The 27,935-nt window shown below is 40.8% G+C and overlaps 1 protein-coding gene and 1 long non-coding RNA gene across 2 annotated transcripts; both read left to right on the forward strand.

Annotated features, from left to right (window-relative positions):
- The first annotated feature begins 320 nt into the window (after positions 1–320).
- On the forward strand, positions 321–8,496 carry LOC115097923. The gene is made up of 3 exons (XR_003858364.1): positions 321–391; positions 5,642–5,732; positions 8,315–8,496. It is a non-coding gene; the product is annotated as an uncharacterized LOC115097923 (long non-coding RNA).
- Positions 8,497–12,780: 4,284 nt separating this feature from the next.
- LOC115097552 (BPI fold-containing family B member 4-like) lies at positions 12,781–27,059 on the forward strand. Its single transcript, XM_029613490.1, has 6 exons — positions 12,781–12,850; positions 13,151–13,445; positions 17,836–17,940; positions 23,515–23,661; positions 26,303–26,363; positions 27,036–27,059. The coding sequence occupies exons 1-6, from the start codon at positions 12,781–12,783 to the stop codon at positions 27,057–27,059; spliced, it is 702 nt and encodes a 233-aa protein (XP_029469350.1).
- Positions 27,060–27,935: the final 876 nt, after the last annotated feature.

Below are 27,935 nucleotides of genomic sequence, written 5' to 3' on the forward strand. Positions count from 1 at the left end.
GAGTGGCGCCCGGGTAAACGCTAGGTTACTGGCGTCCCATGCAGGCAGCAAAGAGCCTCTTTCAACCTCAGAACAGTCAACTAATACTACAAGCAAAGGTTAAGTAGAATTCTGGCACAAAATATAGAAATTTATTTTATATCTCTTGCTCAATAATTTACCAAGATTTTCAAATTCATCTAAGTATTGACATTGGAAAACATCAAAAACCACTAATGAGTTTCTGACACCCAAACCCTTGTCTAGCATTATTCATTTTCCTCAATCCCCCAGCAGCTTTAAAGTATAAAAAGGAAACACTTAAAAGCACACCATCTGCAGGGGTGAGCAGAAGACGACGATTATAAGATACCTTCTAAGAAACAACTCATTTATAAAAAAAACAGTCAAGGTAAGAATCTAGAGAGAAGGTGATGAACTCAGGCGTAGCACGTAGTCTAGCAAGGAAAAGCTAAATGATACTGAGAAAATGATTTCCAATATCATTTACTCATAGACTTTCAGCTCTTCTAACAATGATCTGTAGAAAATCTAGAATATTTTTCATGGTTAGAGATTCAAACAATTGATTTACTGATATCTCTTTTGATCCTTTAGCACTGTACATGGCTGGTGACATTAGTAAGAAAGGATGAAACCATTGTCTAAAAACTAAGATATATACGCATGTAAGCAGATATTTGTGAAGCTATATTAAAAGATGTGCAAATTTTGTCCTCAATGAAACCCAAATGTTATTGGTAATTCTTCTGGAATTCTTGAAATGCTTTGATCGCATGAAGCTTTTAAAATTGCAGAATAAAATTAAAACAATTTGAGCTACTAAATTGATTTATGTCCACACATATGAGCATGAATAGTTTACAAGAGCTGTTCTCAAGACCTGCTCAAAGGCTGAAATTCTACTTTCAAAATCCTTGTGGTTAATTTGATTTAGAGATAGTGGGAATGTACTGAGCCATTCTAATTAAATTTGTCTCAAAAATTGTTCTAAAGCAGGGGTGAGCAAACTGGAGTGGCCCCTGGGGTGAGGCTTGGACAATTCTGAAGTGGGAAAAATGGCATGAGGCAGGTGGCACCTTATAGACTAAACAATTTATTGAGATGAGCTTTCAAGGACAGAGTGCATTGTCTATAATACATTCCTTGTTATTAATCATTTGAATCCAATTTTAAACCATTTTACACGCATTCTGTCGTGGTTGAAAGCAGTTAGGGTTGGCAGTTGGAGCCATATTTTCAAGACAGGTTGATCCAATCCCGGTTTTACCCCAGTGCATGCAGGGATTGGTAGTTCTGACCTACCTATGCATGCAGTGTGATAAAACCAGGACTGGATCAATCTGTCCTGAAAATCTGGAGCCAATTGGCAACCCCAAAGGCAGTTCATCTTGTACTTTAAAACTGGTGCAAAACTGGTTTCCAAAGTTAAATGTATAAGAAATGTTTATGTGAATAGAATATGTCAGTGAAGATAAATAAATTGTTTCCGACTTAATTTGTTGTTGAAAGAAATATTTAGCTTAATTAAAAAGCTGAAAAAGTCAGCAGAGATGAAAATACAGTGCAAGAGTGTGCACCAGAGCACTGAAGTAGCAAAAGTTATACATCTAAAAATAAATATTATTTTCTGCATGATTCCTGGTCAGCAAACTGACTACATATAGGGCCAGATTTTCAAAGGGTTATGCGCGCCGGGCCTATTTTAAAAAGGCCCGGCGACGCGCGAAAAGCCCCAGGACATGTGTAAGATCCATGGCTTTACTAAAGGGTCGATCCAGGGTGGGGGCGGGGGCCAGAGGCCTCCGACACAGCGGCCATTGCCGCTGTGTCAGAGGATCGCGTGCCCGTAGGCTGCCAGCGCGCGCAACTTTGGCCTGCCCGGAGGCAGGTGCGAAAGGTAGGCTAAACATTTTGGGGGGGTTAGAGTATGTCTGGGGGGGAAAGGTTAGGGGTAGGGGTGGGAAGGTTAGGTTAGGGTGAAGGGAACAGAGGAAGGCAGCGCAATTCGGCACGTGCATCCCCTTGCATGCGCCGACCCCTGATTTTATAACATGCGCGAGCATGTTATAAAATCACATGTCCTTGTGCGCTCGCCGGGTAGCGCGCGCACATGGATGCACGTTCGCAAGCTTTTAAAATCTACCCCATTGAGCCTATGAGAAAGCCTTCTGTCCCCACCCTGGTTCCCCAGCCTATCCACAGGGTAGTCTTCAGATTAGCAACATCTTCAAGTAATGTCCCGGGAAAATGACTTTTTTAATTTAAGAGTTATTTGTGCTCTTGAGGATGTAGAATATCATATTATAATGCTATACTTACCCAGGGACTCTGGCTTTACAAATGGCATAACCCAGGATTGGCTCAATGACCCAGTGACAGCATTATGCAGCAGATCTGATTCAGCGTCTGAGAAGGAAGCATTTACAGTCCTTGGGGAGGTGGGAGTATGTCCTGATATATAATCATACAATGGTCACAACTAGGGAGTGAATTTTCAAAAGGCCCAGAGCAGTCAAAATAATTGACTACTTTAGAATGGGTTTTTTTTAGGGAAAATATTCAGTTGATTGGCTCGATTTTCAGCTAATAATGGCCTTAGTCTAGCCTGTCAGCATTTGAGGGGGTAGATTTAGACCAGCTATAGAGGAAGCCAGGGTAAAGTATCTAAACATAGCTGGTGTGCAGAGAAAATCAGCACTAACCGGATAAGACATAAGCCCTCCCCTGGGAGCACCTCTGGATCTGCCATATTTTTTTCATTGCTTTCAGTGGGGGAAGATTTATAAAAGCAGGAGGTTTAACTGGCTAACTCCTGAAGTCTCCTTTGAAGACTGAACCCCTCAGTGACCAGACTAGTCAGAAGGTTAAAAATGGGAAAAATCTCCCAGCTATTTGGTGATATAATCCCTGTAGAGACTGGTTCTGATTGAGCTGGAAGCTCAAAGGCCAGAAGAAAAACTGCTAAATCTAAAAACCAAAGGTAACTCCCATAAAATCTTCTTCTAACCCCCATGTCATTACTGTCTAATACGTAAATCAACAGATTCTTTTGTAGGTTGAGATACCAGATTTTTTGGATGAAAGTTATTATGCAAAGATGCTGCAGTCGATGTCCACGGGCCTTGCTATGCATTGTCTATGTGGTCTATAGAGGCTGCACACAAGAACATCTTTGGATAATTGTTATGTTGGTCTTTGACAGGGTCATCTGTAAGGCGAGGCTCTTCACTGAGTCACTGAGTTTATGTTGTGCTGGTTTGAACTTTTACTTATGCAAAATACAAAAGAAAAGTCTGTTACATAAAACAAATCCAACATTTAGTATTTATTTCGAAACTTTTATATACCGGTATTAGTGGGGACATCATACCGGTTCACATAATAAATGAAAGTTTGGAAAATACATTTCAACAGGGAGAATGAACCTGGGCGGGGGTAAAACCAAAAGGTAGTAGGAGGATAGAGAAAAACAAGAAGGTCATAACAAGTGAAAATAATTTACAAAATTTACAATGAATGTCTCCTTAATATAAGGAGAGGGCGGACACCTGAGTGGGGGAGGGGGGAAGTGCAGGAGCTATTCTGTGTAGGCATGGTAGGACTAAGACTCATCTGCCACCTCCTTATTAAAACAGTCCTGATCCCGGCATCATTTCAGAGGCCTCTGTGTTCATTGTCCTTAGGTTTAATACCAGTGATACTTGACTGGGAGCTCCACCCAGGGTCCTCGCTAGTCTGTGACCTCCCTGACCTTCCCCATGCCAGGTTGATCTAACTCTCCCAGTCTCTTTCTTTCTTTGCTGCTTTCAGTAGCAGCTTCACTCACAGGCAGTTTTGCCTTCAACAAAAATGTCAGGCAACTTCCTCCAGCAGCCTGGAGGGTGGACCTTTTAAGATGCCTTCATTACGAATGTCTTTCAGCTGGGCATGGTCAGGAGGAGCTCCTATTCCACTATGTTTGCTGGATGGACAAGCTCTTTTTTTCTTTTGGTTTGTTTGTTTTTCTTTGGTAGGTGGGGGGGGTGGGGGGGGGGGGGGGAGGGAGGTTCGTTGCATTTTATTTTTTTTTAGCTCATGCTATTTTTCAATAGCCTGCACTAAAAACCAGTCACTAACCCCCACCCCACCCACATCCCCTCCTCCACTGAAAACAATGCACCTCCAGCATATTAAAAGAAAACTAGGCCTGTCCCCAATTCCCTTAGCCCTCATGACACCAGCCCATCATCCACCTATGCCCTCCCCCCATGTCTTACCCCATCAATGAGTCCAATGTGCAGTGTGATCCCAGTTACTCCTGCCTTACCAGTGTGGCATTTCAAAATGGCACTAGTAGCTCTGATGTTGGCACCATTTTGAAATACTGCATCAGTGGGTCAGGAATAACTGGGGATTGTTCCTGCTCCTTATCCATCTAAATGGCTTACCTGGCTAGAATTTAGCCATATAATATCGGGTGTCCCATGGGCAGGCAGTAGATGTTCCAGAGAGGAGCAGAGTTAATCGGTTAATTTAACTGGCTAACTCTGATACCAGCTAACCTAACTGGCTAACTCTGATACCAGCTAATCTAACCGGCTAACTCTGGTCGGCCAAAGGGCTGTCCTAAAGTTAGCCAGTTAGATATAATCAGCTAACTTTAAAATACCCTGCTAGTTAGCCAGATATGTTTATCCGGCTAATTAGCTCAGCTGCATAACAGCTGAAAATTGACCCTTAGAATTCTGCACTACATATGCTGACTACCTTTGGAAAAAAAAAAAAAAAAAAATTGCTTAATGTGAATTTCTCTCCAATACCAATGGAATAAAACATTTGTGATGCATGATTTATATAACTTACTACTCGTCAGGAATAGCAAAATATATGAAGGCCAATATTCAAAAAAACAACAATTTATCCAGCTAAGTTTAGCCGGATAACTTATCCTTGACATTCAGCAGGATAAACCTCCCATTAAATATTCCCGATTAAACTTATTTAGCCACTTTTAGCCGCTTGCAACCAGATAACTTTAGCCTTAACTGGCTATCTTCAAAATACAACTGGTTATGTGGCACTGTGGAACTGGGAAGTGGGTGGGGAACTGTGAAAGTCTGGCTCAGCCCAGCAGGACCCATGATTTACCCCTTGGGTTAGAGGGTAGTGATTCAGGCCACTAGACCCAAGAGGTTCTTTTCTTTTTAATACTACAGGGCCACTTAACCAGCTATATTATTTTGAACCTAGCCAGTTAAGGCTAAACGTATCCAGCAACTTTAAACCTGCTTTTAAGGGAAGTCCTAAAAATGGAGTTAGACAGATAAGTTATTCAGCTAACTCAAACCTATCCTGGAATGCCCCCCAAATATTCTCTTACTTATTTGGCTAAAGCTTTGCTGGACAATAATTTATTTTGCTAAAAGATAGCTGGATAAATACCTGGAATATTAAAAAAAATTGCCATTTAATAGGATAACTTTGGAGTTATCTAGCTAAATGGCTTTGAATATTGGCGTCTTAGTTGCAATTTCTATAGCAATACATGTTCTTTTTGTGTTCGATTCCCTTGCCCATTTTCCAGTTTCCTCTTGTTAGCAATGCTTGGTCTTCATTTCTCATTTTGATTTACCACACTAAAGGGCAATGTTTTCAACAGGTAATCAAAACCAAGATGTACCAGCTTTGGACCAAGGTCCTCTTCTGTGGTCTTCTCATCCCAGCCCAGGCTGTAATGCTTCCTGACCCAGGTACACTATCTTGTTGTAGCCTGTTGTTCAGAGGTGGGGTACTAAAAGGCTCTGGGTTTCTGATTGTTGAACTGGATCGCAAGTGGCAACTAAGAATTGTGAAGAAACTCTCTTCACTAGTCCCTGTTTGGTGCTTCATTGATGAAACAGTGAAATAATCAGACTTAGACATCTCAATTAACTCTACACAGGTCTGATTTATTTACATTTCAGCAATTCAAATTAGAATGCACTTCGCACAACCAAATTTCACAGGCCTCAATTTATTTTAAAGATTTTGTACCTTAACGTCAATTATGAAGAAAGACTGTTCATGGAGTTAGTTCATCTTCTACACAACTATAGAGGTGAATTTTAAAAGCCTGGCATACGTTAAAACCAGAAGATACGTGCACAAGTCAGGCCAGCACGCACCGAGAGGATTTTAAAAGCCACCTGAATACGCACGTATCTCCTGCTGCGCAGACAAATAAAAAGTTCCTAAAAGGGGCGTGGTGTGGGCATGGGCATTCCTAGATTTCAACTTGAATTTACCATGCAAATACCTATGCACATAGTTGCATGCTGGGGTCCCCTGCCACGTAACTTTACTTCTCCTATGGATGATGTGTAAGTTATAAAATAAAGATAAATAGACAGATCAGTGGGGTTTGAAGGCTTGGGGCTAACAGGGGAAAAGGGAGGCTATTAACCTAGGAGGGTTTAGAAGTCCTATTCCTTACCTGGGTGAACTGGGAATGAACTGGGAAAACATAATGGCGGTGCACCACAACTCTTTTAAATTCCCCCCAATTATGAGCAGAAGAGGCATTTGCGTGCATAGGTGCACGTTCACTTAAAATTGGGCGCACATGTGCATGCGGTCAAGTAATTTTATGACATGCATGCATATACGTACGCCAAGTCTCAAGTGTTGGGACCAGGTCTCTGGGTAGGGCTTCGATGTTCAGGCCCAAGCCCAGCAATTAAGACCTAGTCTCTGGACTGGGATGCGACTTTTGGACCAGGGTTCGGGCCCTGACTTTGGCCGAGACCCAGGTATCAGGACCTGGTCTTCTGGGTCAAGCCCCGGACTCAGGCCTGGGTCTGGGTCAAGGCCCAGGTATCAGGACCCAGTCTCAGGACTGGGCCCTGACATCGGGTCTGGTTTTAGACCCCGGTGACAGGACCAGTCCTCGAAGCCTGGGCCTTGGGTAGGACATATGCCCAAGTCACAGTGACCTGCCGCAGCCTAGGCCTATTCAAGGCCAAGACTTCAGCCTGGGCCTGAGGCTTTGGTGTCGGATTCCTCCTGGACTGGGTAAGTAGTGCTAGGGAGGATCCTGTCCCTGCCATTTTTTCAGGTAGGAGGGATGGGAGGTGGGGATGGAAGGCCTAGGGAGGCCCCATTTCTTTTCTTTCCATTTTTGTTTTTTTTTAATGTCTATTTCATTTTCTTAAATGAAATAAGCATTAAACAAAATGAAATTCATGGAGAAACACCCCCCCCCCCCCAAAACCTAATGAAAAACAAAACAAAATTTTAATCTATTCTCATCCCTAGTATTTAATGTTCCATAAAATAAAAGGACTTGCAAATGTCCATGCAAGCTGTGTTATTTATTTGCTTATTATTTACTATTGATGAGCTAATTTGCATGTATCTGCATACAAATCATCTAATTTTAATACTCACATTGCACTGCGTTATTAGTGGGTAGATAAAGTGTGGTATTTGAATTATTGTGCAATTTCTTCATTAAGACATTTACCATGTGCTAAATGTTGTTTACGGCGCAGTAAAGCCTTAACACAGCATAGGAGATAAGATCCACTGAAAGACTGTAAAACTGGAACAGTTTTCCTTGAAAAAATTAGAAAGATGATTAAGACAGGGCTTAATAACACTGTAAAACGATTATGCAGCAATCCTTTATGCTGAGGTTCAACAATAAAAACAAGAGGGTTGATATTCAGCTGCTGAGCAGCTAAGTTAGCGGGACACACTTATCTTGCTAATTTAGCCAGGATCTTAGCAGCACGGCAGTGCCTCTGAATATACCCAGCTATCTTAAAGTCAGCTGGATAAGTATATCCGGCTAACTTTAGGACAGCCCTGTAGCACAACTAGAGTTAGCTGAATAGGTTAACCAGTTAACTCCGAATATCTAGAGTTAACTGGTTAACTTATCTGACTAACTCTGCTCCTGCCTAGAATGTCTACTGCCCACCCCAGGAATGCTCCCAACCTTTCTGGATAAACTGTAGCCAGATAACTCGTTGTCCATCAAGAATTTAGCTGGATAAGCATTTAATGTTGCAGCTTAGCCCTTTAGATGGATAACTTTTCAATTATCTGTTTAAATGGTTTTTGAATATCAGCCTCACGGGGTTATTCTTTCAGTCAAAGGGAAAACAGAGTTCACTCCTTTCAAAGGAAGGATTCTTTACTTGAAGAGGTGAAAGAATGGGATACGTTCCAAGACCCATAATATGCAATAGTGAGAAATGATAGGACAGTTTAATATGATCAAATGGACTAGAAAACTCAATACTGTGAAACTGTGATATGTGTGTTCATTTTTTTTTTCTGTTTTTTTCAGCTGCCACACAATCACCAATTGGAAAACTTAAAAATGGAAATGTTCCTACTGAAAGAACATATGGTGCAGTTGAAGATCAATCCAGTGATCTTGGAGTTCAACAATACAATACTGATAGAAATCAGTATGGTGATAAAGGCCAATCTAGTACTGCTGGTGCTGTAAATCTAGTTGGAGGTGCAGCAAAAAGTGATGCTGGATATGAACTTAGAATCCTTTCTCGTGTACTAAATAATAGTCATGGTGCTAAAAGGGTAGCTCGTGGATTACCAATAGGTGTATCAGGTAGTGGTAAAAGTGTACTTGGGGGCGTTACTGGAGGTGATTCTGGCAATATGCTTACTGGACATAAAGGTATACATGAAAAGAGTGTAGATAGTGGTGGTGTTGGAAATATGCTAGATGAAATTACTATTAGTGTTGCTGCTGCTCCTAGAACTGCTGCTTTACTTGGTGGAACACTTGCTAAGAATGAAGGCTTGCTTGGTGGTTTTTCTAATGGTGTAGTTGGAGGTGCTTCTGGAGGTATGCTCAGTGGAAGAATTACTGGAGCGGTGCTAGATGGAGCTGCTAAGGATACAGTTGGAGGAGCTTTAAAGGGGCTAACTAGTAACTTTAGTGATAGTTCTGGAGTGGATGTTACTAAAAATATAGTTGGTGGTGTTACTGCAAGTGTATTTAATGGAAAAGTACCCAATGGGCTTACTGACAATATACCTGGTGCTGATCCTAGAGGTATAGTGAATGCTGTTACTAACAGTGTGATTGATGGTGTTACTGCAAGTGTACTTAATGGAAAAGTACCTAATGGACTTACTTATACTATACCTGGTGGTGGTCTTGGAGGTATAGTAAAAGGTGTTACTAATGGAGTAACTGATAGTGTCACTGCAAGTGAACTTAATGGAAAAGTACCTAATGGGCTTACTGATAATCTACCTAGTGGTGGTCCTGCAGATATAGTGAGTGGTGTTACTAATGGTGCCACTGCAAGTGTACTTAGTGGAAAAGTACCCAATGGGCTTACAGTAACTTTGCCTGGTGGTGGTCCTGGAGATATAGTGAATGGTGTTACTAAAGGTATAACTGATGGTATTACTGCAAGTGACCTTAATGGAAAAGTATCTAATGGGCTTACTGATGACATACTGGGTGGTGGTCATGTAGGTATGGTGAGTGGTATTACTAATGGTGCAATTGATAGTGGTACTGCAAGTGTACTTAATGAAAAAGTACCTAATGGACTTACTGATAATATAACTAGAGGTGATCCTGGAGGTATAGTGAGTGGTATTACTAAAGGTGTAACTGATGATGTTACTGAAATTGTACTTAATGGAAAAGTACCTAATGGGCTTACTGATTCTATACCAGGTGGTGGTCCTGTAGGTATAGTGAGTGGTGTTACTAATAGTGCAATTGATGGTGTTACTGCAAGTGTACTTAATGGAAAAGTACCCAATGGGCTTACAGTAACTTTACCTGGTGGTGGTCCTGGAGATATAGTGAGTGGTGTTACTAAAGGAGTAACTGATGGTATTACTGCAAGTGACCTTAATAGAAAAGTACCTAATGGGCTTACTGATAATATAACTAGAGGTGATCCTGGAGGTATAGTGAGTGGTGGTACTAAAGGTGTAACTGATGGTATTAATGCAAGTGACCTTAATAGAAAAGTACCTAATGGGCTTACTGATACTATACCTGTTGGTGGTCTTGGAGGTATAGCAAAAGCTGTTACTAATGGAGTAATTGATGGTGTCACTGCAAGTGAACTTAATGGAAAAGTACCTAATGGGCTTACTGATAATATACGTAGTGGTGGTCCTGCTGATATAGTGAGTGGTGTTACTAATGGTGCAACTGATGGTGTTACTACAAGTTTACTTAATGGAAAAGTACCTAATGGGCTTATTGATAATATGCCTGGTGTTGGTCCTGGAGATATAGTAAATGGTGTTACCAATAGTGTAACTGATGATGTTACTGAAATTGTACTTAATGGAAAAGTACCTAATGGGCTTACTGATTCTATACCAGGTCGTGGTCCTGTTGGTATAGTGAGTGGTGTTACTAAAGGTGTAACTGATGGTGTTACTGCAAGTGTACTTAAAGGAAAAGTACCTAATGGACTTACTGATACTATACCTGGTGGTGGTCTTGGAGGTATAGTAAAAGGTGTTACTAATGGAGTAACTGATGGTGTCACTGAAAGTGAACTTAATGGAAAAGTACCTAATGGGCTTACTGATAATCTATCTGGTGGTGGTCCTGCAGGTATAGGGAGTGGTGTTACTAAAGGTATAACTGATAGTATTACAGCAAGTGTACTAAATGAAAAACTATCCAATGGGCATACTGATGATATACCTGGTGGTGGTCCTGCAGGTATAGTGAGTGCTGTTATTAAAGGTGTGACTCATGGTGTTACTGCAGATGTACTTAAAGGAAAAGTACCTAATGGGCTTACTGAAAATATACCTGGTGGTGGTCCTGGAGCTATAGTGAGTGCTGTTATTAAAGGTGTGACTCATGGTGTTACTGCAGATGTACTTAAAGGAAAAGTACCTAATGGGCTCACTGATACTATACCTGGTAGTGGTCCTGTATATGTATTGACTGGTGCTACTAATGGTGGAAATGATGGTGTTACTGCAAGTGTACTTAATGAAAAAGTACCTAATGGGCTTACTGATAATCTATCTGGTGGTGGTCCTGAGGGTATAGGGAGTGGTGTTACTAAAGATATAACTGATAGTATTACAGCAAATGTACTAAATGGAAAACGACCCAATGGGCTTACTGATGATATACTTGGTGGTGGTCCTGCAGGTATAGTGAGTGGTGTTACTAATGGTGCCACTGCAAGTGTACTTAATGGAAAAGTACCCAATGGGCTTACAGTAACTTTACCTGATGGTGGTCCTGGAGATATAATGAGTGGTGTTACTAATGGTGCAATTGATGGTGTTACTGCAAGGATACTTAATGGAAAAGTACCTAATGGGCTTACTGATAATATACCTGGTGGTGGGCTTGGAGGTATAGTGAGTGGTGTTACTAATGGTGCAACTGATGGTGTTATTACAAGTTTACTTAATGGAAAAGTACCTAATAGGCTTACTGATTTTATACCAGGTATTGGTCTTGAAGGTTTAGTGAGTGGTATTACTAATGGTGCAATTGATGTTGTTACTGCAAGTGTACTTAATGGAAAAGTACATAATGGGCTTACTGATAATATACCTTGTGATGCTCCTGGATCTATAGTGAGTGGTGTTACTAACGGTGTGATTGATGGTGTTGCTGAAAGTGTACTGAATGGAAAAGCACTTAATGGGCTTACTGGTAATATATCTGGTGGTGGTCCTGCAAGTACAGTGAGTATTGTTACTAAGGGTGTTGCTGATGGTGTTATTGCAAGTGTACTTAATAGAAAAGCACTTAATAGGATTACTGATAATATACTTGGTAGTGGTCCTGGAGGTATTACAAACAGTGTAATTGGTGGTGATACTGCAGGTATATTTAATGGAAAAATACCCAATGAGCTTACTGCTAATATACCTGGTGCAGGTCCTGGAGGCATAGTGAGTGGTGTTACTTTCGGTGCAATTGATGGTATTACTGCAAGTGTACTTAATGGAAATGTACGTAATGGGCTTACTGATAATATACCTGGTGGTGTTCCTGGATGTATTTTGAGTGGTGTTACTAACAGTGTGAATGATGGTGTTACTGAACATGTACTGAATGGAAAAGCACTTAATGGGTTTACTGATAATATATCTGGTGGTGGTCCTGCAGGTATAGTGAGTATTGTTACTAAGGTTGTTACTGATGGTGTTATTGCAAGTGTACTTAATGGAAAAGCACTTAATAGGATTACTGATAATATATTTGATAGTGGTCCTGGAAGTATAGTGAATGGTGTAACAAACAGTGTAATTGGTGGTGTTACTGCAAGTGTACTTAATGGAAAAGTACCCAGTGAGCTTACTGATAATATACCTGGTGCTGGTCCTGGAGGTATAGTGACTGGTGTTACTAGCGATGTAATTGATGGTGTTACTGCAAGTGTACTTAATGGAAAAGTACCTAATGGGCTTACTGATAATAAACCTGGTGATGTTCCTGGATGTATAGCGAGTGTTGTTACTAATGGTGTTATTGGTGGTGTTATTGAAAATGTACTTAATGGAAAAGCACTTATGGGGCTCACTGATAATCTACCTGGTGGAGGTCCTGGAGGTATCATGAGTGGTAGTACTAATAGTGTAGATAATGCTATTAATGTGGTAGGTGATGATGTTACTAGTGGTTTTAGTAATAATGGAGGTTTGCTTCATGCATTGAGTAATGATATACTTGGTGTTGGTTCTGATGGAGTTTTGGACAGTGTTCCTAATAGTGTACCTAGAGGCCTTATTGGAGGAGCACTGAGTGGGCTAGCTAATAGTGTAATCATGGGTGTTGCAGATGGTGTTCTTGACAATGTAGTAGATACAAAGAATCTTCTTGAAAATGTTCTTGCTGGTAAAGATAGCATTCTTGGTTATGTAGCTGGGTCAGATGGACTTCTAGAAGACAGTCTTGGTTGCAATAGTATTCTGCTTGATGGCATTAAAAGTTCAAATCTTCTTTTGGGAAATGTTCTTAGTTGCCTTTGTAATGTTATATTAGGTCCAAATAGTATTATTAGAAATGAAATTGGGCCTCAAGGATTCCTTTATAATATTCTTGGTGGCAATAGTGATCTGCTTGACAGAGTAATCATTTCAAATGACCTTCTTCAAAACGTTCTTGGTGGAAAAATAGATATACTTGGTATAATAGGGTCAGATGGACTCTTGGGAGATTTTCTTCAGGGGGTATTTGCCCCAAACAGCCTTTTTGGAGACCTTGGTGGAACTATACTCAGAAAGAATGGACTTGTAGGACAGCCTTTAGACAAAAACGGTTTTTTTGAAAAACTACTTAGCAAAGATGGTATTATAGGACAATTACTTTGCAAGGAAGGGTTGATAGGACGTACATTTGGATTATTTATCAAGTCGCTACTTACTAAATATAGCTTACTTAGTCTACTTAGCGAAGGAGGTGAACTTGGCCCTTTTGATAGCATCCCAAGGTGAGTAAAGTCCTATAATACATAAACCTATGATAAAAAGTATTTTGTCTCACAAAAATGAGTGAAGTTGATGTCACACTCACTTAATGTGAGATGAAAGTAACTTGCAGCAATGTTCACTTCTACCACAGAGGTTCAAACTAATAAACTACAATGATGTAGTAAATGCTAAATTATTGAATAATAGGCTTACAAATGTATTCAACATATGCAAACTGTGCTAAGCCTCTCTGTTCTCATCTTTGCTTTCCAACTAGACTAAAGCATTCACCACATTTAGGGGGCAATAATCAGACAATTTTACATGGGTAAATATGTTTACCCGTGTAAAAGAAATATGGTCTCGTTTTTGGCCTCTTCCCTATCCCACTCCTAGTGTGTAAAAGTATATAGCGTACAAAGCTTTATCCATAGGGAAAGCTGCATGGGATAAGGTCAGGGGGAAGGAGAGTCTGCATGGAAATTGATTTATGTATGTATGTATGTATGTATGTATATATGTATGTATTTATTTAACAATTCTTTTGGACTGCCTTTTTGATCTCAAAAGACTGCCCAAAAACAGCAAATAAAACCAATAAAACACAAAATAATGACAACGATCCATATGTACAAACCAGAGCCTAGGATGGAACCAAATCCCAAACCTTCCCTCATGTGTACACACTCTCTCCTCATGTGGAAGGGAAAATCCAGGTCTTGACCTTCTTTGAGAATGAAAGGCAATTCAATTCCTGCCTAGCTTCAAAAGGGAGATTGTTCCACTGAGTAGGCCATTGTCCTCACCTGGGACATCCTGCACCTTCTAAAATGATTTCATTTCATAATCTCAGCTCTGACTTTTCCAGTGCACATCTTGCACCTGCTTCAGTGCTGGCACAAATTATACAAGGGCTTTGTACCCCTGACTGCACGCACCGGTGAGATTTTCAAAATGGGGCTACAAAGCACTCGTGGAACCACGCCTTCCACCAACATGATCATTACTGCTGCATGAGGACAATTTTCAAACCTATGTATGTGTGTACATAGATCGCCTGTTTGAAAATAGCCCTCCAGGTTGGCTGAAAGTGTGCAGGTTGCCCCACAACACCTGCACTTTTACCCGCATAAAGAGGAGGCGATCCGGGGGCCATGTTTTGGTCAGGCGAGAAGAATAATGCACATAGATTGCATTTTCACATCTGCGCACATTCTTTTACATTCAAAAGTACCCACACACAAAAGCAGGGACCAATGCCCATGGACAGAAAGCACCCACAGCATTTTTTAACACAAACGTAGACACTTATTTTTCTTCTGAAACGAGAAGCAAAGCCCCCAGGTAAAACGTACTTGCAGACTTTATCCCAATGTGGACATTAGGAAACTAGCACCCATTCTGAATTTGATGGAAAGGTGGCCTTTTTCATGCTGTCGAAAGTCGTATTTGGCACATGTGCTACTGCTGGACCCACTAGCACAAACTCTATTCCTTTGGCTCAAACAATGAATGCTACTTCTCACAGCCCCCAGCCTTCATGCCCTCACCCCCAAAAAATGTTTTCTTCCTTTTTTTCTAATTAACTATTTTGGGATAGGGAGATCAGATTGGGATAGGGAGATCAGATTGGTGGCATGGATTAGCAGGAGAGCACAATTCTCTTTCTCCTTCCACTCACTCACTCACCCACATTCTCTCTCACTCTTACATTTACATTCAGACTCTCTCCTCATGCCTAACAGCACTCTTCCCCCTTCCCCCACCTCCAGTTAACTTCCCTTTCCCAACCCCACTACTCCCCTCCTCCCAAATCAAGCACTTCCTCCTTTGCCAAACCCCAGCATTTTTCCCTGATCCCTCCAACCTCAGCACTTTCCACCATTGACCCCAGCACTCCTCTCCCCTTCCCTGATCCCAGTGCTCTTCCCTTCTTTCCTTTCCAACTCCAGTGTTCTCGCCCCTTCTTCCCTTGACCCTAGTTTTCTCCTCTTTCCCTTCCCTCTTCCTAGCCTAGACTCCACCAACCTCTAATCCTACCTGCCTCCTCTGTTGCTACCTCTGAACCAGCAGACAGGAAAGAGTCTTCTCCTCCTTGCAGTCCATGTAGATCATTTCCAACTCCTTCTCTTTCCAGCCCACACAGGCAGATGCCGACTTCCAACCCACATGGGTCAATGCAAGTGTGGCATCCTCTTCACCTTCCAGCCACAAGTAGTACTTATCCTCCTCTTTCTGGATCACAGGGGCTTCTCCTTACATTTTAGGAAGCATTATCTGTAATGGCCCTGCCCAGAAACTCTGTCCATGAGGTTTCTTTACATTTTTACTTTTCTTTTTTTTGGTATTACATAAATCAGCTTTGTGATTTTTGCCTGGTATTTATCCAGAACTAAGAATATAGGCCCTTTATAAACAAGAGCTGCTGAGATCAATGGGCCAACTTCTTCACCAAGCTCTTACATTTCCTCTGGTTCTGCTAGCACTTCCAGAAACATGCACAGCATACTTCATGGATGCACCTGGGATGGTGCTTCAGTAGCACTCCTAGTACAGCTTGATCCAGAAGAGGACAAACAGGTGCTAGGGGGACTTGCAAGCCCCAAGCTTCCTGAATGTCTGGAAACCTGATAGTAACTGTGAGCTATGCAAAAAGATACGAGCAGGTCCATCACAACTCTCAAAATCCTATGCACCCTAAATTTTCTATCAAACTATTCCAACAACTGAAAGTAAAGTTTACTGAAATGTTGGCTCCTGCTTCTCAATGAAAGACTCATCTAACTGCATCTCCAAATATTGTATCTACAAGTTCTTTTATCTTGCAAATGCTTTACCAAACCATGCAGGCATCTCCCTCTCTGCTGAATGGCCAGTTAGATAATTCCTGAATAGATATGCCTATATGATGTTCAGTTATATTTGATATTATTCTAATATTTATGTGACTCATACTTTTGAAATGTTTGGATACGAATGAAATTGCAGTATTTCTCTAGCCATAGTGGATTATAGTGGATCAAAGTATTAATGGCCCCATTCAATAAGATATTTGCTCGTAAACATGGAAAAGTAACTATTTGTCTTTGGGAGCAAATTTAAATGTCACATAGAGACTGTACACAGATACTTTTGTAACCATGCAATTTAAACAATTTTAAATAGAAATCGCTCGGGCAGTTTCTTGAAGATTGCCAATTAGTATGGGGGCACAAAAGCACCCGCGTGCTTTACCCCTACTATTTGTGAGGCTGAGCTTCTGGGGAGAGGGAACGGGAGAAATTGAAAATTCCATTATGAGCAATTATAGTTTTCTTCTCCGCCTTCTTGAAAAGTAGCTAAATGCAGCCATGTTGCAAAACTATGTGGTTATAGTTAGTCACTCTAGCTGGGCCAATTAAAACTAGGAATTTAGGCGCCTGACTCTGTGGTAAGATGCCTATATCCTTTTGATTTTCCCCAGGTAATAAAGCAATCATCCAGTTATCTCTATTGGCTGAAAATTACAACCACCCCCCCCCCCCCCCTACAACATGAGTACAAGTACTAGCACCATTCCATAGCGTAGGTCCTTTACGTGCACTGCAAAGGAGCAGGGGGAACCAGGGGCTGGGGGAGGGTAGAGCCAGAGGACACTCACAGAGATTACAGCACTGATTTTGCACCTGCTGTGAAGCAAAAATATTTTTTTATTTAGATTTTTTTATATTCCACTTTTCGGCACTTCACAATGTATATCAAAACAGATTACATTCAGGTACTGAATGGTTTTTCCCTGTCCCCAAAGGGTTTACAATCTAATTGTGTTCCTAGGCAATGGAGGGTAAAGTGACTTGCCCAAGGTCACAAAAAGCAGCAGTAGGATTTGAACTCAAGCTTCCCTGGGTTGAAGACCACTGCCCTAACCACTAGGCTACTCCCCCAGTGTGTATTCTAGAGACACTGGCCAGATCCATATTTTGAATGCATACAAAGTATGTTAAATAATATTTCTAAGTTTCTGAAGACTGGTACAATCAACTTGCTGTATTTTATTAAGTGTTTTCATTTAAGAATTACTTTTACATGATAAAAGTTAGTTACTTATTGCCATCACTAATCAATATTAAGTCTGCTCTGTCATTCTTATTGCAAGGAAGCTTTTATAACAAGGATGGTGAACTTCAGTCCTCAAGTGCACAGCGTGGTCTGGTTTTCAGATACCCATATTATTTACATTAAGCTGGTTATTGGATCAAATATATGCAAATGAACTTCAGGAATATTCACGGTGGTAAATCCTGAAAAATCAGACTCTGTTGTGGCACTTGTGTAACAGAATTCTCCACTACCCTCTTAGAACGATTGGATTAAGATGCTACTGCAATAAATTAATTCCCCTTATTTACGTCAGCTTTCTTAATCTTTCAGCATAAAAATCTTGGATTTAACACCGCCCAAAGTGTCAGTGACGCCTTTATCTGGGAACAGTATACAGATAAGTCTGAACAGCGACATGGGAGTTGGAGGAAGGAAGTGAGTTCCTTAACATAACATAGAAATAGAAATAGTTTTGCTAAAGTCTTTGTAAGGGGAAATGTCTGTTTTTACCAAACATCTCTCAGTTGTGAGTGTGTTAGATTACAGTACCCGCACTGTGCACCCATAACCACTGGACATGTGTCCATTCAGGTGAGGAGGCTGGATGCCAGTGAAGGGTCAAAGATTCCAAAATGAGAAATAAAATATCTCCTTTGCCCTCCAGGAATTACATATCACTGATGTCCAGTGGTAACACGAAACTTATGGACTGAAAACATTTCATTAATCAAAACTGATCTATTACATTTCTTATTTTGGTTGCTTCCTGCTTTTTGTAATCCAGGTGAAGATACAAATTGCCTAGATTACAATGGACATGCAAATAAAGACAGGTGAGAAGTCCAACCATCAAGGAATAAATCAACTACTCCGTAAAGATTATGTTTCGAAGGAAAAAGAGGGTGGGCTGCAACTTTAGTTAGAAATCTTCATTTACTCCCAGCTTAGTCTTTAGTTTTGGATTCAAATCTGAGTCTTTTCAATGCTTTAAACAACTTAAGTAATAAGAGCATAAGGCTTGCCATACTGGGTCAGACCAAGGGTCCATCAAGCCCAGTATCTTGTTTCCAACAGTGGCCAAGCCAGTAACAAGTACCTAGCAGGATCCCAAGGGGTAGACAGATTCCGAGCTTCTTATCCCAAGAATAAGCAATGGATATCTGCAAATCTACCTTAATAATTGTTAACAGACATTTCCTTCAAGAACTTATCCAAAACTTTTTAAAATGTAACTTTATGAATAACTTTTACCACATCCTCTGACAAGGAATTCCAGAGCTTAATTATGCCTTGAGTACAAAAATATTTTCTCTTATTAGTTTTAAATATATTACCCAGTAGCTTCATCGTGTGTCCCCTAGTCTTTGAACTTTTTGAAAGAGTAAACAACTGATTAAGATTTACTCATTCCATTCAACTTATTATTTTATAGACCTCTATCATATCTCCCCTCAGCCGTCTCTTCTCCAAGCTGAAGAGTTCTAACCTCTTTAGCCTTTCTTTATAGGGGAATTGTTCCATTCCTTTATCACCTTGGTCACCCTTATCTGTACTTTTTCTAATTCTGCTATAACTTTCTTGAGTTGTGGTGACCAGAACTAAACACAATACTCAAGATGAGGTTGCACCATGAAGTGATACAGAGGCATTATGATATTCTCTGTTTTATTCTCTATTCCTTTCCTAATAATCCCTAGCATTATATTTGTTTTGTTGGCAGCTGCTGCACACTGAGCAGAATATTTCAATGTATTTTCAACGATGACATCTAGATCCTTTTCCTGCGTGGTGACTCCTTGCATTTTGTAGCTATATTTTGGGTTACTCTTCCCCTAAGTGCATCACTTTGCACTTGTCTACATTAAATTTCATTTGCCATTTGCATGCCCAGTCTCCCAGTTTTGCAATGTCCTCCTGGAGTTTCTCACAATCCTCTTGTGATTTGACAACTTTGAATAATTTTGTGACATCAGCAATTTTGATCACCTCACTTGTTATTCCTATTTCCAGCTCATTTATAAATATATTAAAACGCAGCGGTCCCAGAACAGATCCCTGGGGCTCTCCACCATTCACCTTTTTTCATTGGAAAAATGTACCGTTCTGTTTTCTATCATTTTTTTTAAACATTTATTTAGAAATTTTTCACAAACAGAACATTCAGCTTTTAACAGGAAATACATGTAAATTCTCCATAATCCCCATCCTCCAATTTCCTTCCCTCCCCTTAGCCTGTTCATCTGGAGCAGGAACTATAAATCTCCTTCTCCTACCAGCCAGGATGCTCCAAGAATGGTATCAAGAACTACAATAATATTGTCATTCCAGATGCCCTAAAAGTTAACTAAAGTCCTTGAACAATATTAGTATTGGCATTTCAGCCTTTCCTTCCCCTTTCCTCGTTGCAAAGCAAAGAGCAAACTACATGCTTTGGCATTCAGAAAAAAAGATATGCATGCTATACTTCCAGAAAAAAGTCATATTTAGAGGGTGAGGAACGGCGAGCTGAGAGATGTTCAAAAACCACTATCCTACTATGCAGTTTTAGCTTCCAATGTGTGAGGGTCGGCTTCTCTGCCATAATCCAGTGATCTAAAATCAACTTCTTGGCCAACAAAAATGCTTTTTGCAAGAACAATCGTTGGGGTTTTGTAGATGTGCAGTATAACACCTCCATATAATTAAACAAACAGATGTGAGAAGACATTGGTATGGAAAAGCAGATCAATTTTTCTAAATAACAAAGTACAACTGTCCACAATGACCTTATTACCTCACAATCCCAAAAACAATGATAAAGAGTACCTTGAGCAAGTGAACATTTTATACATTTATCAGTAGGCACCATTTTGGCTTTAAAAGCCAAAACAGATGAGACATACAGACAACATGGGAATTTAGAATATGTTTCTCTAAGTAGAAGATTTTCTGAGAGATTTTGAATATTCATAAAACAAGTTTTTAATGTTTTAGAAGAGATAGGGGCATGTAACGCCTGATTCCAGCATGAGACCAACTCTGGCAACGAGGTTTGCTGTTTAATACCTTTAAGAGCTTTAGTCAAAAAGGCACAAGATATTCTTTGCCTTGGACGTACCTGAAAGAACTGGGCAATCAGGTCAATTCCAGCTAACTGTGACCTTTGGTATAGGTCATGTTCAATAAAGTGTCGAATCTGCAAGGAGGCATAAAACTCCTTATGGAATAAATCAAACACCGCTCGAAGTTCATCAAATGACCAGACCACACCAGTATTCGCTTGTATGAACTGTCTTAACCCAATCAACCCTTTATTTGCCTAATTTAAAAAAAAAACCAGAAGAAAAAGAGCTAAGAAATTTCCAATCTCTCAATTGGGCAAACAAAAATGAAATCCCCGAAAGTACAGTCACCAAAATTGAAGTGTTTTACATTTTAATGCATTTAAAACATTTAAAAAAAATAGTTTCCTTGCCGCAAATGATTGAGTTGTCCGGGCGGCTGTTTGTATTGAGGGCATGCCATCAGGCTTGCTGATGTGGCTTTCCATTTACTCACTTGCAAGACATATTTAAAAAAGCAAGTTTTCCAAGCCAGGAGAGAATGTTGGGTGGCCAACAATAGTAAGGACATGTGAAACCTCCCAATTAGCCCAAAGCTTGCTACATAAAAACTTCTATGCTTGTCTACAAGTGAAAATGATACGATTATGCTAGAGAAACACAGGTAGAATGTATCAGGTTTCCCATATTTACTGGCTTGCACCAGACCTGTAAAAATCCAGTAGTTGAAAACATATCTGACCCAAATAACCAATCCCTTACATGATGGAGTAGGCAGGCCAGGTTATAAGTTTGTAAGCTAGGGCACTCCAAACCACCTTCTGCCCAGGATAACTGCATCTTACTTAGAGCCAAATGAGCCCTCCTATCCCCCCTCCCCCCCAAAAAAATGTCTTTAGGGCCTTTTCTAATTCCGCTATATGCTTACGCTTACTCAGACCAGTACCATTTGGAGCACATATAGCCATTTAGGGGAATTCTAACATCTTACACAATTGAATCCTTCCACTAATTGAGATGGGCAGCGACTACCACTCCTCCAATTTCCTTTTGGTCTTTGAAAGTAGAGGCAAAATTTATAATTGTATAGATTCAAAGCATCCGCCAGAATTTTTAACTATTTCATCTCTTCGGCTATCCACCATAAAGGGAATGGTCCTGACCAATGCTCATTTATGCACCCAGTGATATCTAATGCCTCCGATTTGTCAAGATTATTTTTTAGGCCCAAGAATCTGGCAAATAGCTTCTGCAGATCCATCACTGACTGCAGCGAATGTATGGGATCCATCACAAATACTAAAACATCGCGAACAAAAGTACACCGGATTTTATAAGATACGCGCGTAGCCGCGCGTATCTTAAAAAATACGGTGTCGGCGCGCGCAAGGGGGTGCACATTTGTGCAACTTGCGCGCGCCGAGCCCTGCGCACGCTGCCCGTTCCCTCCGAGGCTGCTCCGAAATCGCTCCGAATCGCTCAGAAATCGGAGCGGCCTCGGAAGGAACTTTCCTTCAGCCTCCCCCCACCTTCTCCTCCCTTCCCCTACCTAACCCACCCCCCCCCGGCCCTATCTAAACCCCCCCTACCTCTGTCGAGAAAGTTACGCCTGCTCAAGGCAGGTGTAACTTTGCGCGCGCCGGGCCAGATGCTGCGCGCCATGTTCTGGTCCGGGGGCTGGTCCGGAGGCCGTGACCATGCCCCTGGAATGTCCCCGGACCAAAACCACGCCCACGGCGCTGCCCCCAGATGACGCGCTGGCCGCGTCACACCCCCGAACCACCCCCGATGATGCGCGGATCGCGACACGCCCCCGACACGCTCCCCCCAGGAAAGCCCCGGGACTTACGCACGTCCCGGGGCTTTGCGCGCTCCGGAAGCCTATGCAACATAGGCTCGGCGCATGCAGGGGGTGTTTGAGCCAGGTTTGAGCGTATCTTATGCGCTTACCCCTTTGAAAATCTGGCCCTATATGTATGGGGATTCATCTATCTTTTGCAGTAGAGAGTCCAGGGAAAGAATATATAGCAGTGGACAGAGCAAGCATCCCTGCCTTGTGCCCCTTTTTAACTCAAATTCTTGTGACATATAGCCATTTGCCAAAATAAAATCGAGCAATGTTCCTGGTATAGCAAAGAGATACTTCGAATGATGTCACCCTCAAGCCCATATCTATGTAAAACTGAAAACAAATATTTCCATGCCACCTAGTCAAATGCCTTTTCAGCATCAAACCCTACCACCAATGCCTGTGTCAATGAGAATGTACTGTTTCATATCTTTTAACTACTTGGCAATCCATAATAAGACACTGCCACCTATCCCATTACTTTATAATTTCCTAAGAAGTCTCCCATGAGGGACTTTATCAAATGTTTTCTAGAAATCCAGATACACTATATCAGCTGGCTCACTTTTATCCACATGTTTATTTACACCCTCAAAAAATGTAGCACATTTGTGAGGCAAGGTTTACTGAAGCAAAGAATTAATTTAGGGGTAGATTTTAAACGGCCTACATGCACCAAAGCTGGGAGATATGTGTGTATGTCGGGTCAGCGATGCCGCATGGATTTTAAGTCAGATTTCATAATGATGTGATCCCTGTGTCAAGTGGCTCCAACACTGTTACTTCTTGCATCAAATCTTCATGAAACACAGCCCATGTCGGGGGGACCATTGATTTCCTTACATAAGTGCCTTGGCTTGATGCTGACACACAGGACGCTTTGATTGTTTCACTACAATAAATTTTGTTTGACTTTCATGGGCATTGATGAAATTTTATGTCCTTTCTCCTTTGATTGTTGATAGATTACAATGGACAATACAGTCTTTTAATAGCATGGCCATGCTTGCTGGTCCAGTGTTTGCTGGAACATGCCAATAGTTACTGAATATAATTAAAACTATGAAGATAATCAATAAAGCAGAATTTAACTGGTGTTTTTATTTTGTGTTTGCTTAGTCCCATGGGTCATCAACTGCATACCATGATGGGAGTGAACATCACAACAATAGCCAAGATGAGCACAGACCAAGATGGCTCCCCCCGGTTAATTACTGAGAATTGCAAGACTACAGTAGAAAACATGGATGTCAAAGTTCAGAATGGGTAGGCTCATGAGATTTTCTTCCTGCAGTATTATTTAAACAGCTCAAGGAAATTCAAGATAAGAATTTCTTTCTGCTATCACTTTAGAAACCAGATTTAACAAGTGTGCTTCAGGTGGTAGAGTTCGGAAGGCTGACTATGACTCTGTTTTATTAAGTAATGTAGTTGCTGTGTTACTCCATTTGAATGCATAGAAATGAAATTTAACCAATAAAAAGTGATACCTTTTTTATTAGACTAACTTAATACAAGATGGTCAAGGAATAGTCAAGAATAGGGTATTTTTCAAAGCCATTTACATTCATAAAATCTGGTTTATATGTATCAAATCTCTGCACATAAAACTATATTTGTATTCTAGTGGGGTGGAATTGAGGTGGAATCTGCACTTGAGCACATGTGGGGCCAATATTAAAAAATTCCTGCAACAGATCACTTATCCAGCTGGATGTGCCAGGAGCTGGGCGCTTCTTCCCATCTGAATGGGCTGACGAGTGGTGGGGGAGAGAGAGAAGGGGGGGGGCCCTGCCAGCTTTACATTATTAGCAATTTCGTGATACCAGGGGAGGTGGAGTGGGAAGGGCGGGTTTTCAGGCCTTGGCCCATTACCTTTCACTTTTAAATTAGGAGAAAGGGACTTAACAGCTAGGAATCTGTTTAATTGGGATGTGGGGACAATGAGAAGCAGGCCAGAAGGTCTCATAGGCGGCAGTTGTTTTTATTAACACAACACTGGCACTTAATCAGCTACATCCTTTGAATGTAGCCAGTTAAAGGCAAAGTTATCATGTTCCAAATAACTTTATATCTACTCTCAAACATGTTTGGAGATAGCTGAATAACTAACTTTTAGGTAGATAAGCAAGGGGGATATTCAAAACTTTCCATTTATCTGTGTTGATAATTTTGTTTGGTAGCACAGCTATGGCAGTGAATATATTTGATTAAGTTCTAATTAGCCAGATAAATTATATCTGGCTAATTTTAGACCTGCTGGCAGGTCTAACTTATTTGGTCTAATCTGTGAGGCAGTGTGCAGATAAATTATATCCGGCTAACTTTAGACCTGCTGCCAGGTCTAACTTATTTGGTCTAAGCTGTGAGGCGGTGTGCAGATAAATTATATCTGGCTAACTTTAGACCTGCTGGCAGGTCTAACTTATTTGGTCTAAGCTGCGAGGTGGTGTGTAGAGGTGTAAGTCGCTGCTTATTTTGAAGTGCAGCATGAATATTAGAAAGAACAGACACCCAGGATTTTCTGCTTCTGACCTATGAGGCAGAGTGGAGCATTGGAAGCCGGTGCTGGTTTCTACGTGCAAATTCATGTTTGCATAAACTGTAGGACCGGTACTGTTTTACCTACTTTGGCTTTCCTTCATTTGGGTATGGACTGTAGGATCCGGGGACATGCCAGTGCTGGTACTGTCCTACTGATTTAATTGTACTTCGATGAAGAGATTTACATTTACATCATCACTGAAGGATAAATGGGCTCTAGAAATGGACGACAGATGTAAAATAACTTTCCATATTTTTGTTTTAGATCAGGAGTCTTTGATATAATACTGTACAGCGAGATCTGTTCATTAAGATTTTGCTTTATTTTTTAAAAGAAGCTTTAGGTGGACTTTGGTTTTCTAGTTTTTGTTTTTAGTTTGGTTTTTCCTTTATTGTCGTCTTTGTGTTGTCCTTTGTTTCTGTATGTTATGGGGTAGATTTAGTGTTTATATTGTTTTGTCCTGTCTGCAGTAAGTTTTAGAGCTTTCCATAATAGGGAGATAATATTGTAAGTAGTTTGTAAGTAGAACTTTTTCAGATTATTAGCTGAGAGATTTTTTAGAGAGAATTTTATAGATGACACTTTAGTAAGAGAGTTTTGTTTATATTCTCAAATTAATAAATTAATTTAATTGAGCTTTGATTTGTGAGCATATATTGGGGTCTGTCCTGTTGATGTTTTTATGTTGATCATTGAAGGGCAGTTATAGCGGTAGTTGTAGGGTAGTTTTCTAACTTATTTGGTTAACGTAACCAGATAAGTCCAAATATTGACACTTATCTAGTTAAGGTAACCAGTTAAGTAGCTCTGCCCCAATCTGCCCATTGCCTGCCCCAAAGATATCTGGCTATCTACTTTGCCAGATAAATACTATTCGGCTAAGTGGCAACCACTGAACATAGCCAGATATTCAGTGACTGCCACTTATCTGGATAAGTCCCTATTGATCTGGCTAAGTAGCACTAAATATCAGCCTCTATATTCTAATGTTTTTAAGTTAGTCCAATAAAACGATATCCATTCATTTTTAGGGGATTTGTATTTCTGTTGTATGCTTCTCGAAATAATCAGTTTTAAGCTGTCAGGACATTCTACCCTGTGGAATGTAAATGAAGTAGCTTCCTGCATATTTAGTATAGAATCTGAAAGTTACATTTCTAATGTAACCTAGATTTTATTAATACAGCAGTCATAGTAAATTCATTTTCCTTTGTGGCAACAATATTAAGATAAAATCAGATTTATGCTCTGCATTATTTGTTCAACTGAAAGCCGAAATGGCAATATGAGATCTAATAAGTGTCATTAGTTTGTCAAAATATTTCACCTGCCTTTTGACCCTTCTTTTCCTTTTTCATGCAGCTTACAAGGAAACATCCCTCAGTTACTGAATCCCATTCTTAATAAGGCCTTGCTACAGTTGGTAAGTTCTGCCTTATGTTCTTTAAAGCAAAAAAAAACAAAAAAACCTCCCAGACTTTCTAACCCTAGCAAGTTAGGTTCTCTGAATATCTTCTTTACTCTGCTAATCAGTTTGCTTCAAACTGGTTTGAATCCATTTTTATTTAATCCAAATGAGTTTTGGTTTTGATTATGTAAATATAATAGGCCTTTTTCCATCACCACCATTAGCCACTGGATTGTGAAAGATGGACAATTGCAATAGCTGCCAGTCAAACCAACTGGTATGGTCTCCACATTTTCACTGGAATTCAGGGGCCCTGGGAGATAGTTACACAGATTATTTAGGCAGCATGTATTTTAGAAATGTTTTCATTTTACTAGAATTAAACAGATATAGGGGGTCATTTTCAAAGGCTTGTCGCATGCGATAAGCCCTTTTTGCGTGCGATAGCATGCTGGGGGCGGAGTCGGGGCGGCGAGGAGGAGGACTCGGCGATGTCTTCGCTGGCGGCGATAAGGTTAGTAACCTTAATGTCGTACCAGTAGCACACCTAATACCGTAGCACCACCTTTCACGGTGGCGCTATTCTATGCAAAAGCCGGCAGCGAAGACACCGCGGTGGTGCGAAGGCTGCTGGCTTTCGCAGGCCCGCCCTGCCCCCCCTTCACCCCCCATCCTCCATTTTCGCAGGTTCACCATTCTGTGAAAGAATAGTGAATCCAGGCCATAGAGACAAAAAACAGTTTTTCTGGAAGGTTGAAATATGCCTAATCCTGGCATGTGTTGAATTGTCAAGGAAACCTGAAGCTCTCTGTGCCAAATTAAATAAATCATAATATGTAATCCTCCCCTTTCGTAGGCTGCATCAAAATTAGGGGGACACAAAGTTCTCCAGGCTGCTTTTCTATGTCCCAGACCTCTCCTCTCATAGATGTCTTGCAAGAGTCCCAGGAAGCAACTGGGCTCATATGGTAGAGGTGAATGAGGATTAAACTCCTGGGATCCTGGTGAAATCATGGACCCAGTAGTCAACAAAATCACTCTCACCGCACTCTTCTGGATCACTGGTCAGGATATTCCCAGGAAGGGAAGTATGTCCCCTGGGGAATCTGGTAGCAAAAAAACCCACAGAGTCCAAAGATGGTGCTCAAAGAAAAATTTATTTAAATTTTAAAAATCTAAATGCAGGCTAATATGAAAAAAATTAGGAACAGCAGCAGAAAAATTATAATAAAGATTAAATAGTCTCTTTATCCATGGTAAATCCCCTAGTTATTCTCCCAACGGAAGCCGCGGCCAGCTCTAGAAATCCTTCCCCTTGGCGGGTAGGATTGTCTCAATTTTCAACAAGAAACAAGGCCTGGAAAAATGACCAAACCACTTCTTCAAAAATAGATCTTCCAAATTAGATAACTCCAACAATCTCTGCAAAATCTCGGTCTCAAAACTCAAAACTTTCCAGTCTCTGCCCTTGACTGGTTGCAAAGGTCAAAGATCCACAACCCAACCCTTAAAGATACCGGGGATTTGCCCTTCATTCAGGAACTGGTTCAAAATCCCAAAACTTCAAAAAACATCCAACTTCAATCT

Source organism: Rhinatrema bivittatum, chromosome 8 (assembly GCF_901001135.1).
Source record: "Rhinatrema bivittatum chromosome 8, aRhiBiv1.1, whole genome shotgun sequence".
Lineage (NCBI taxonomy): Eukaryota > Metazoa > Chordata > Amphibia > Gymnophiona > Rhinatrematidae > Rhinatrema > Rhinatrema bivittatum.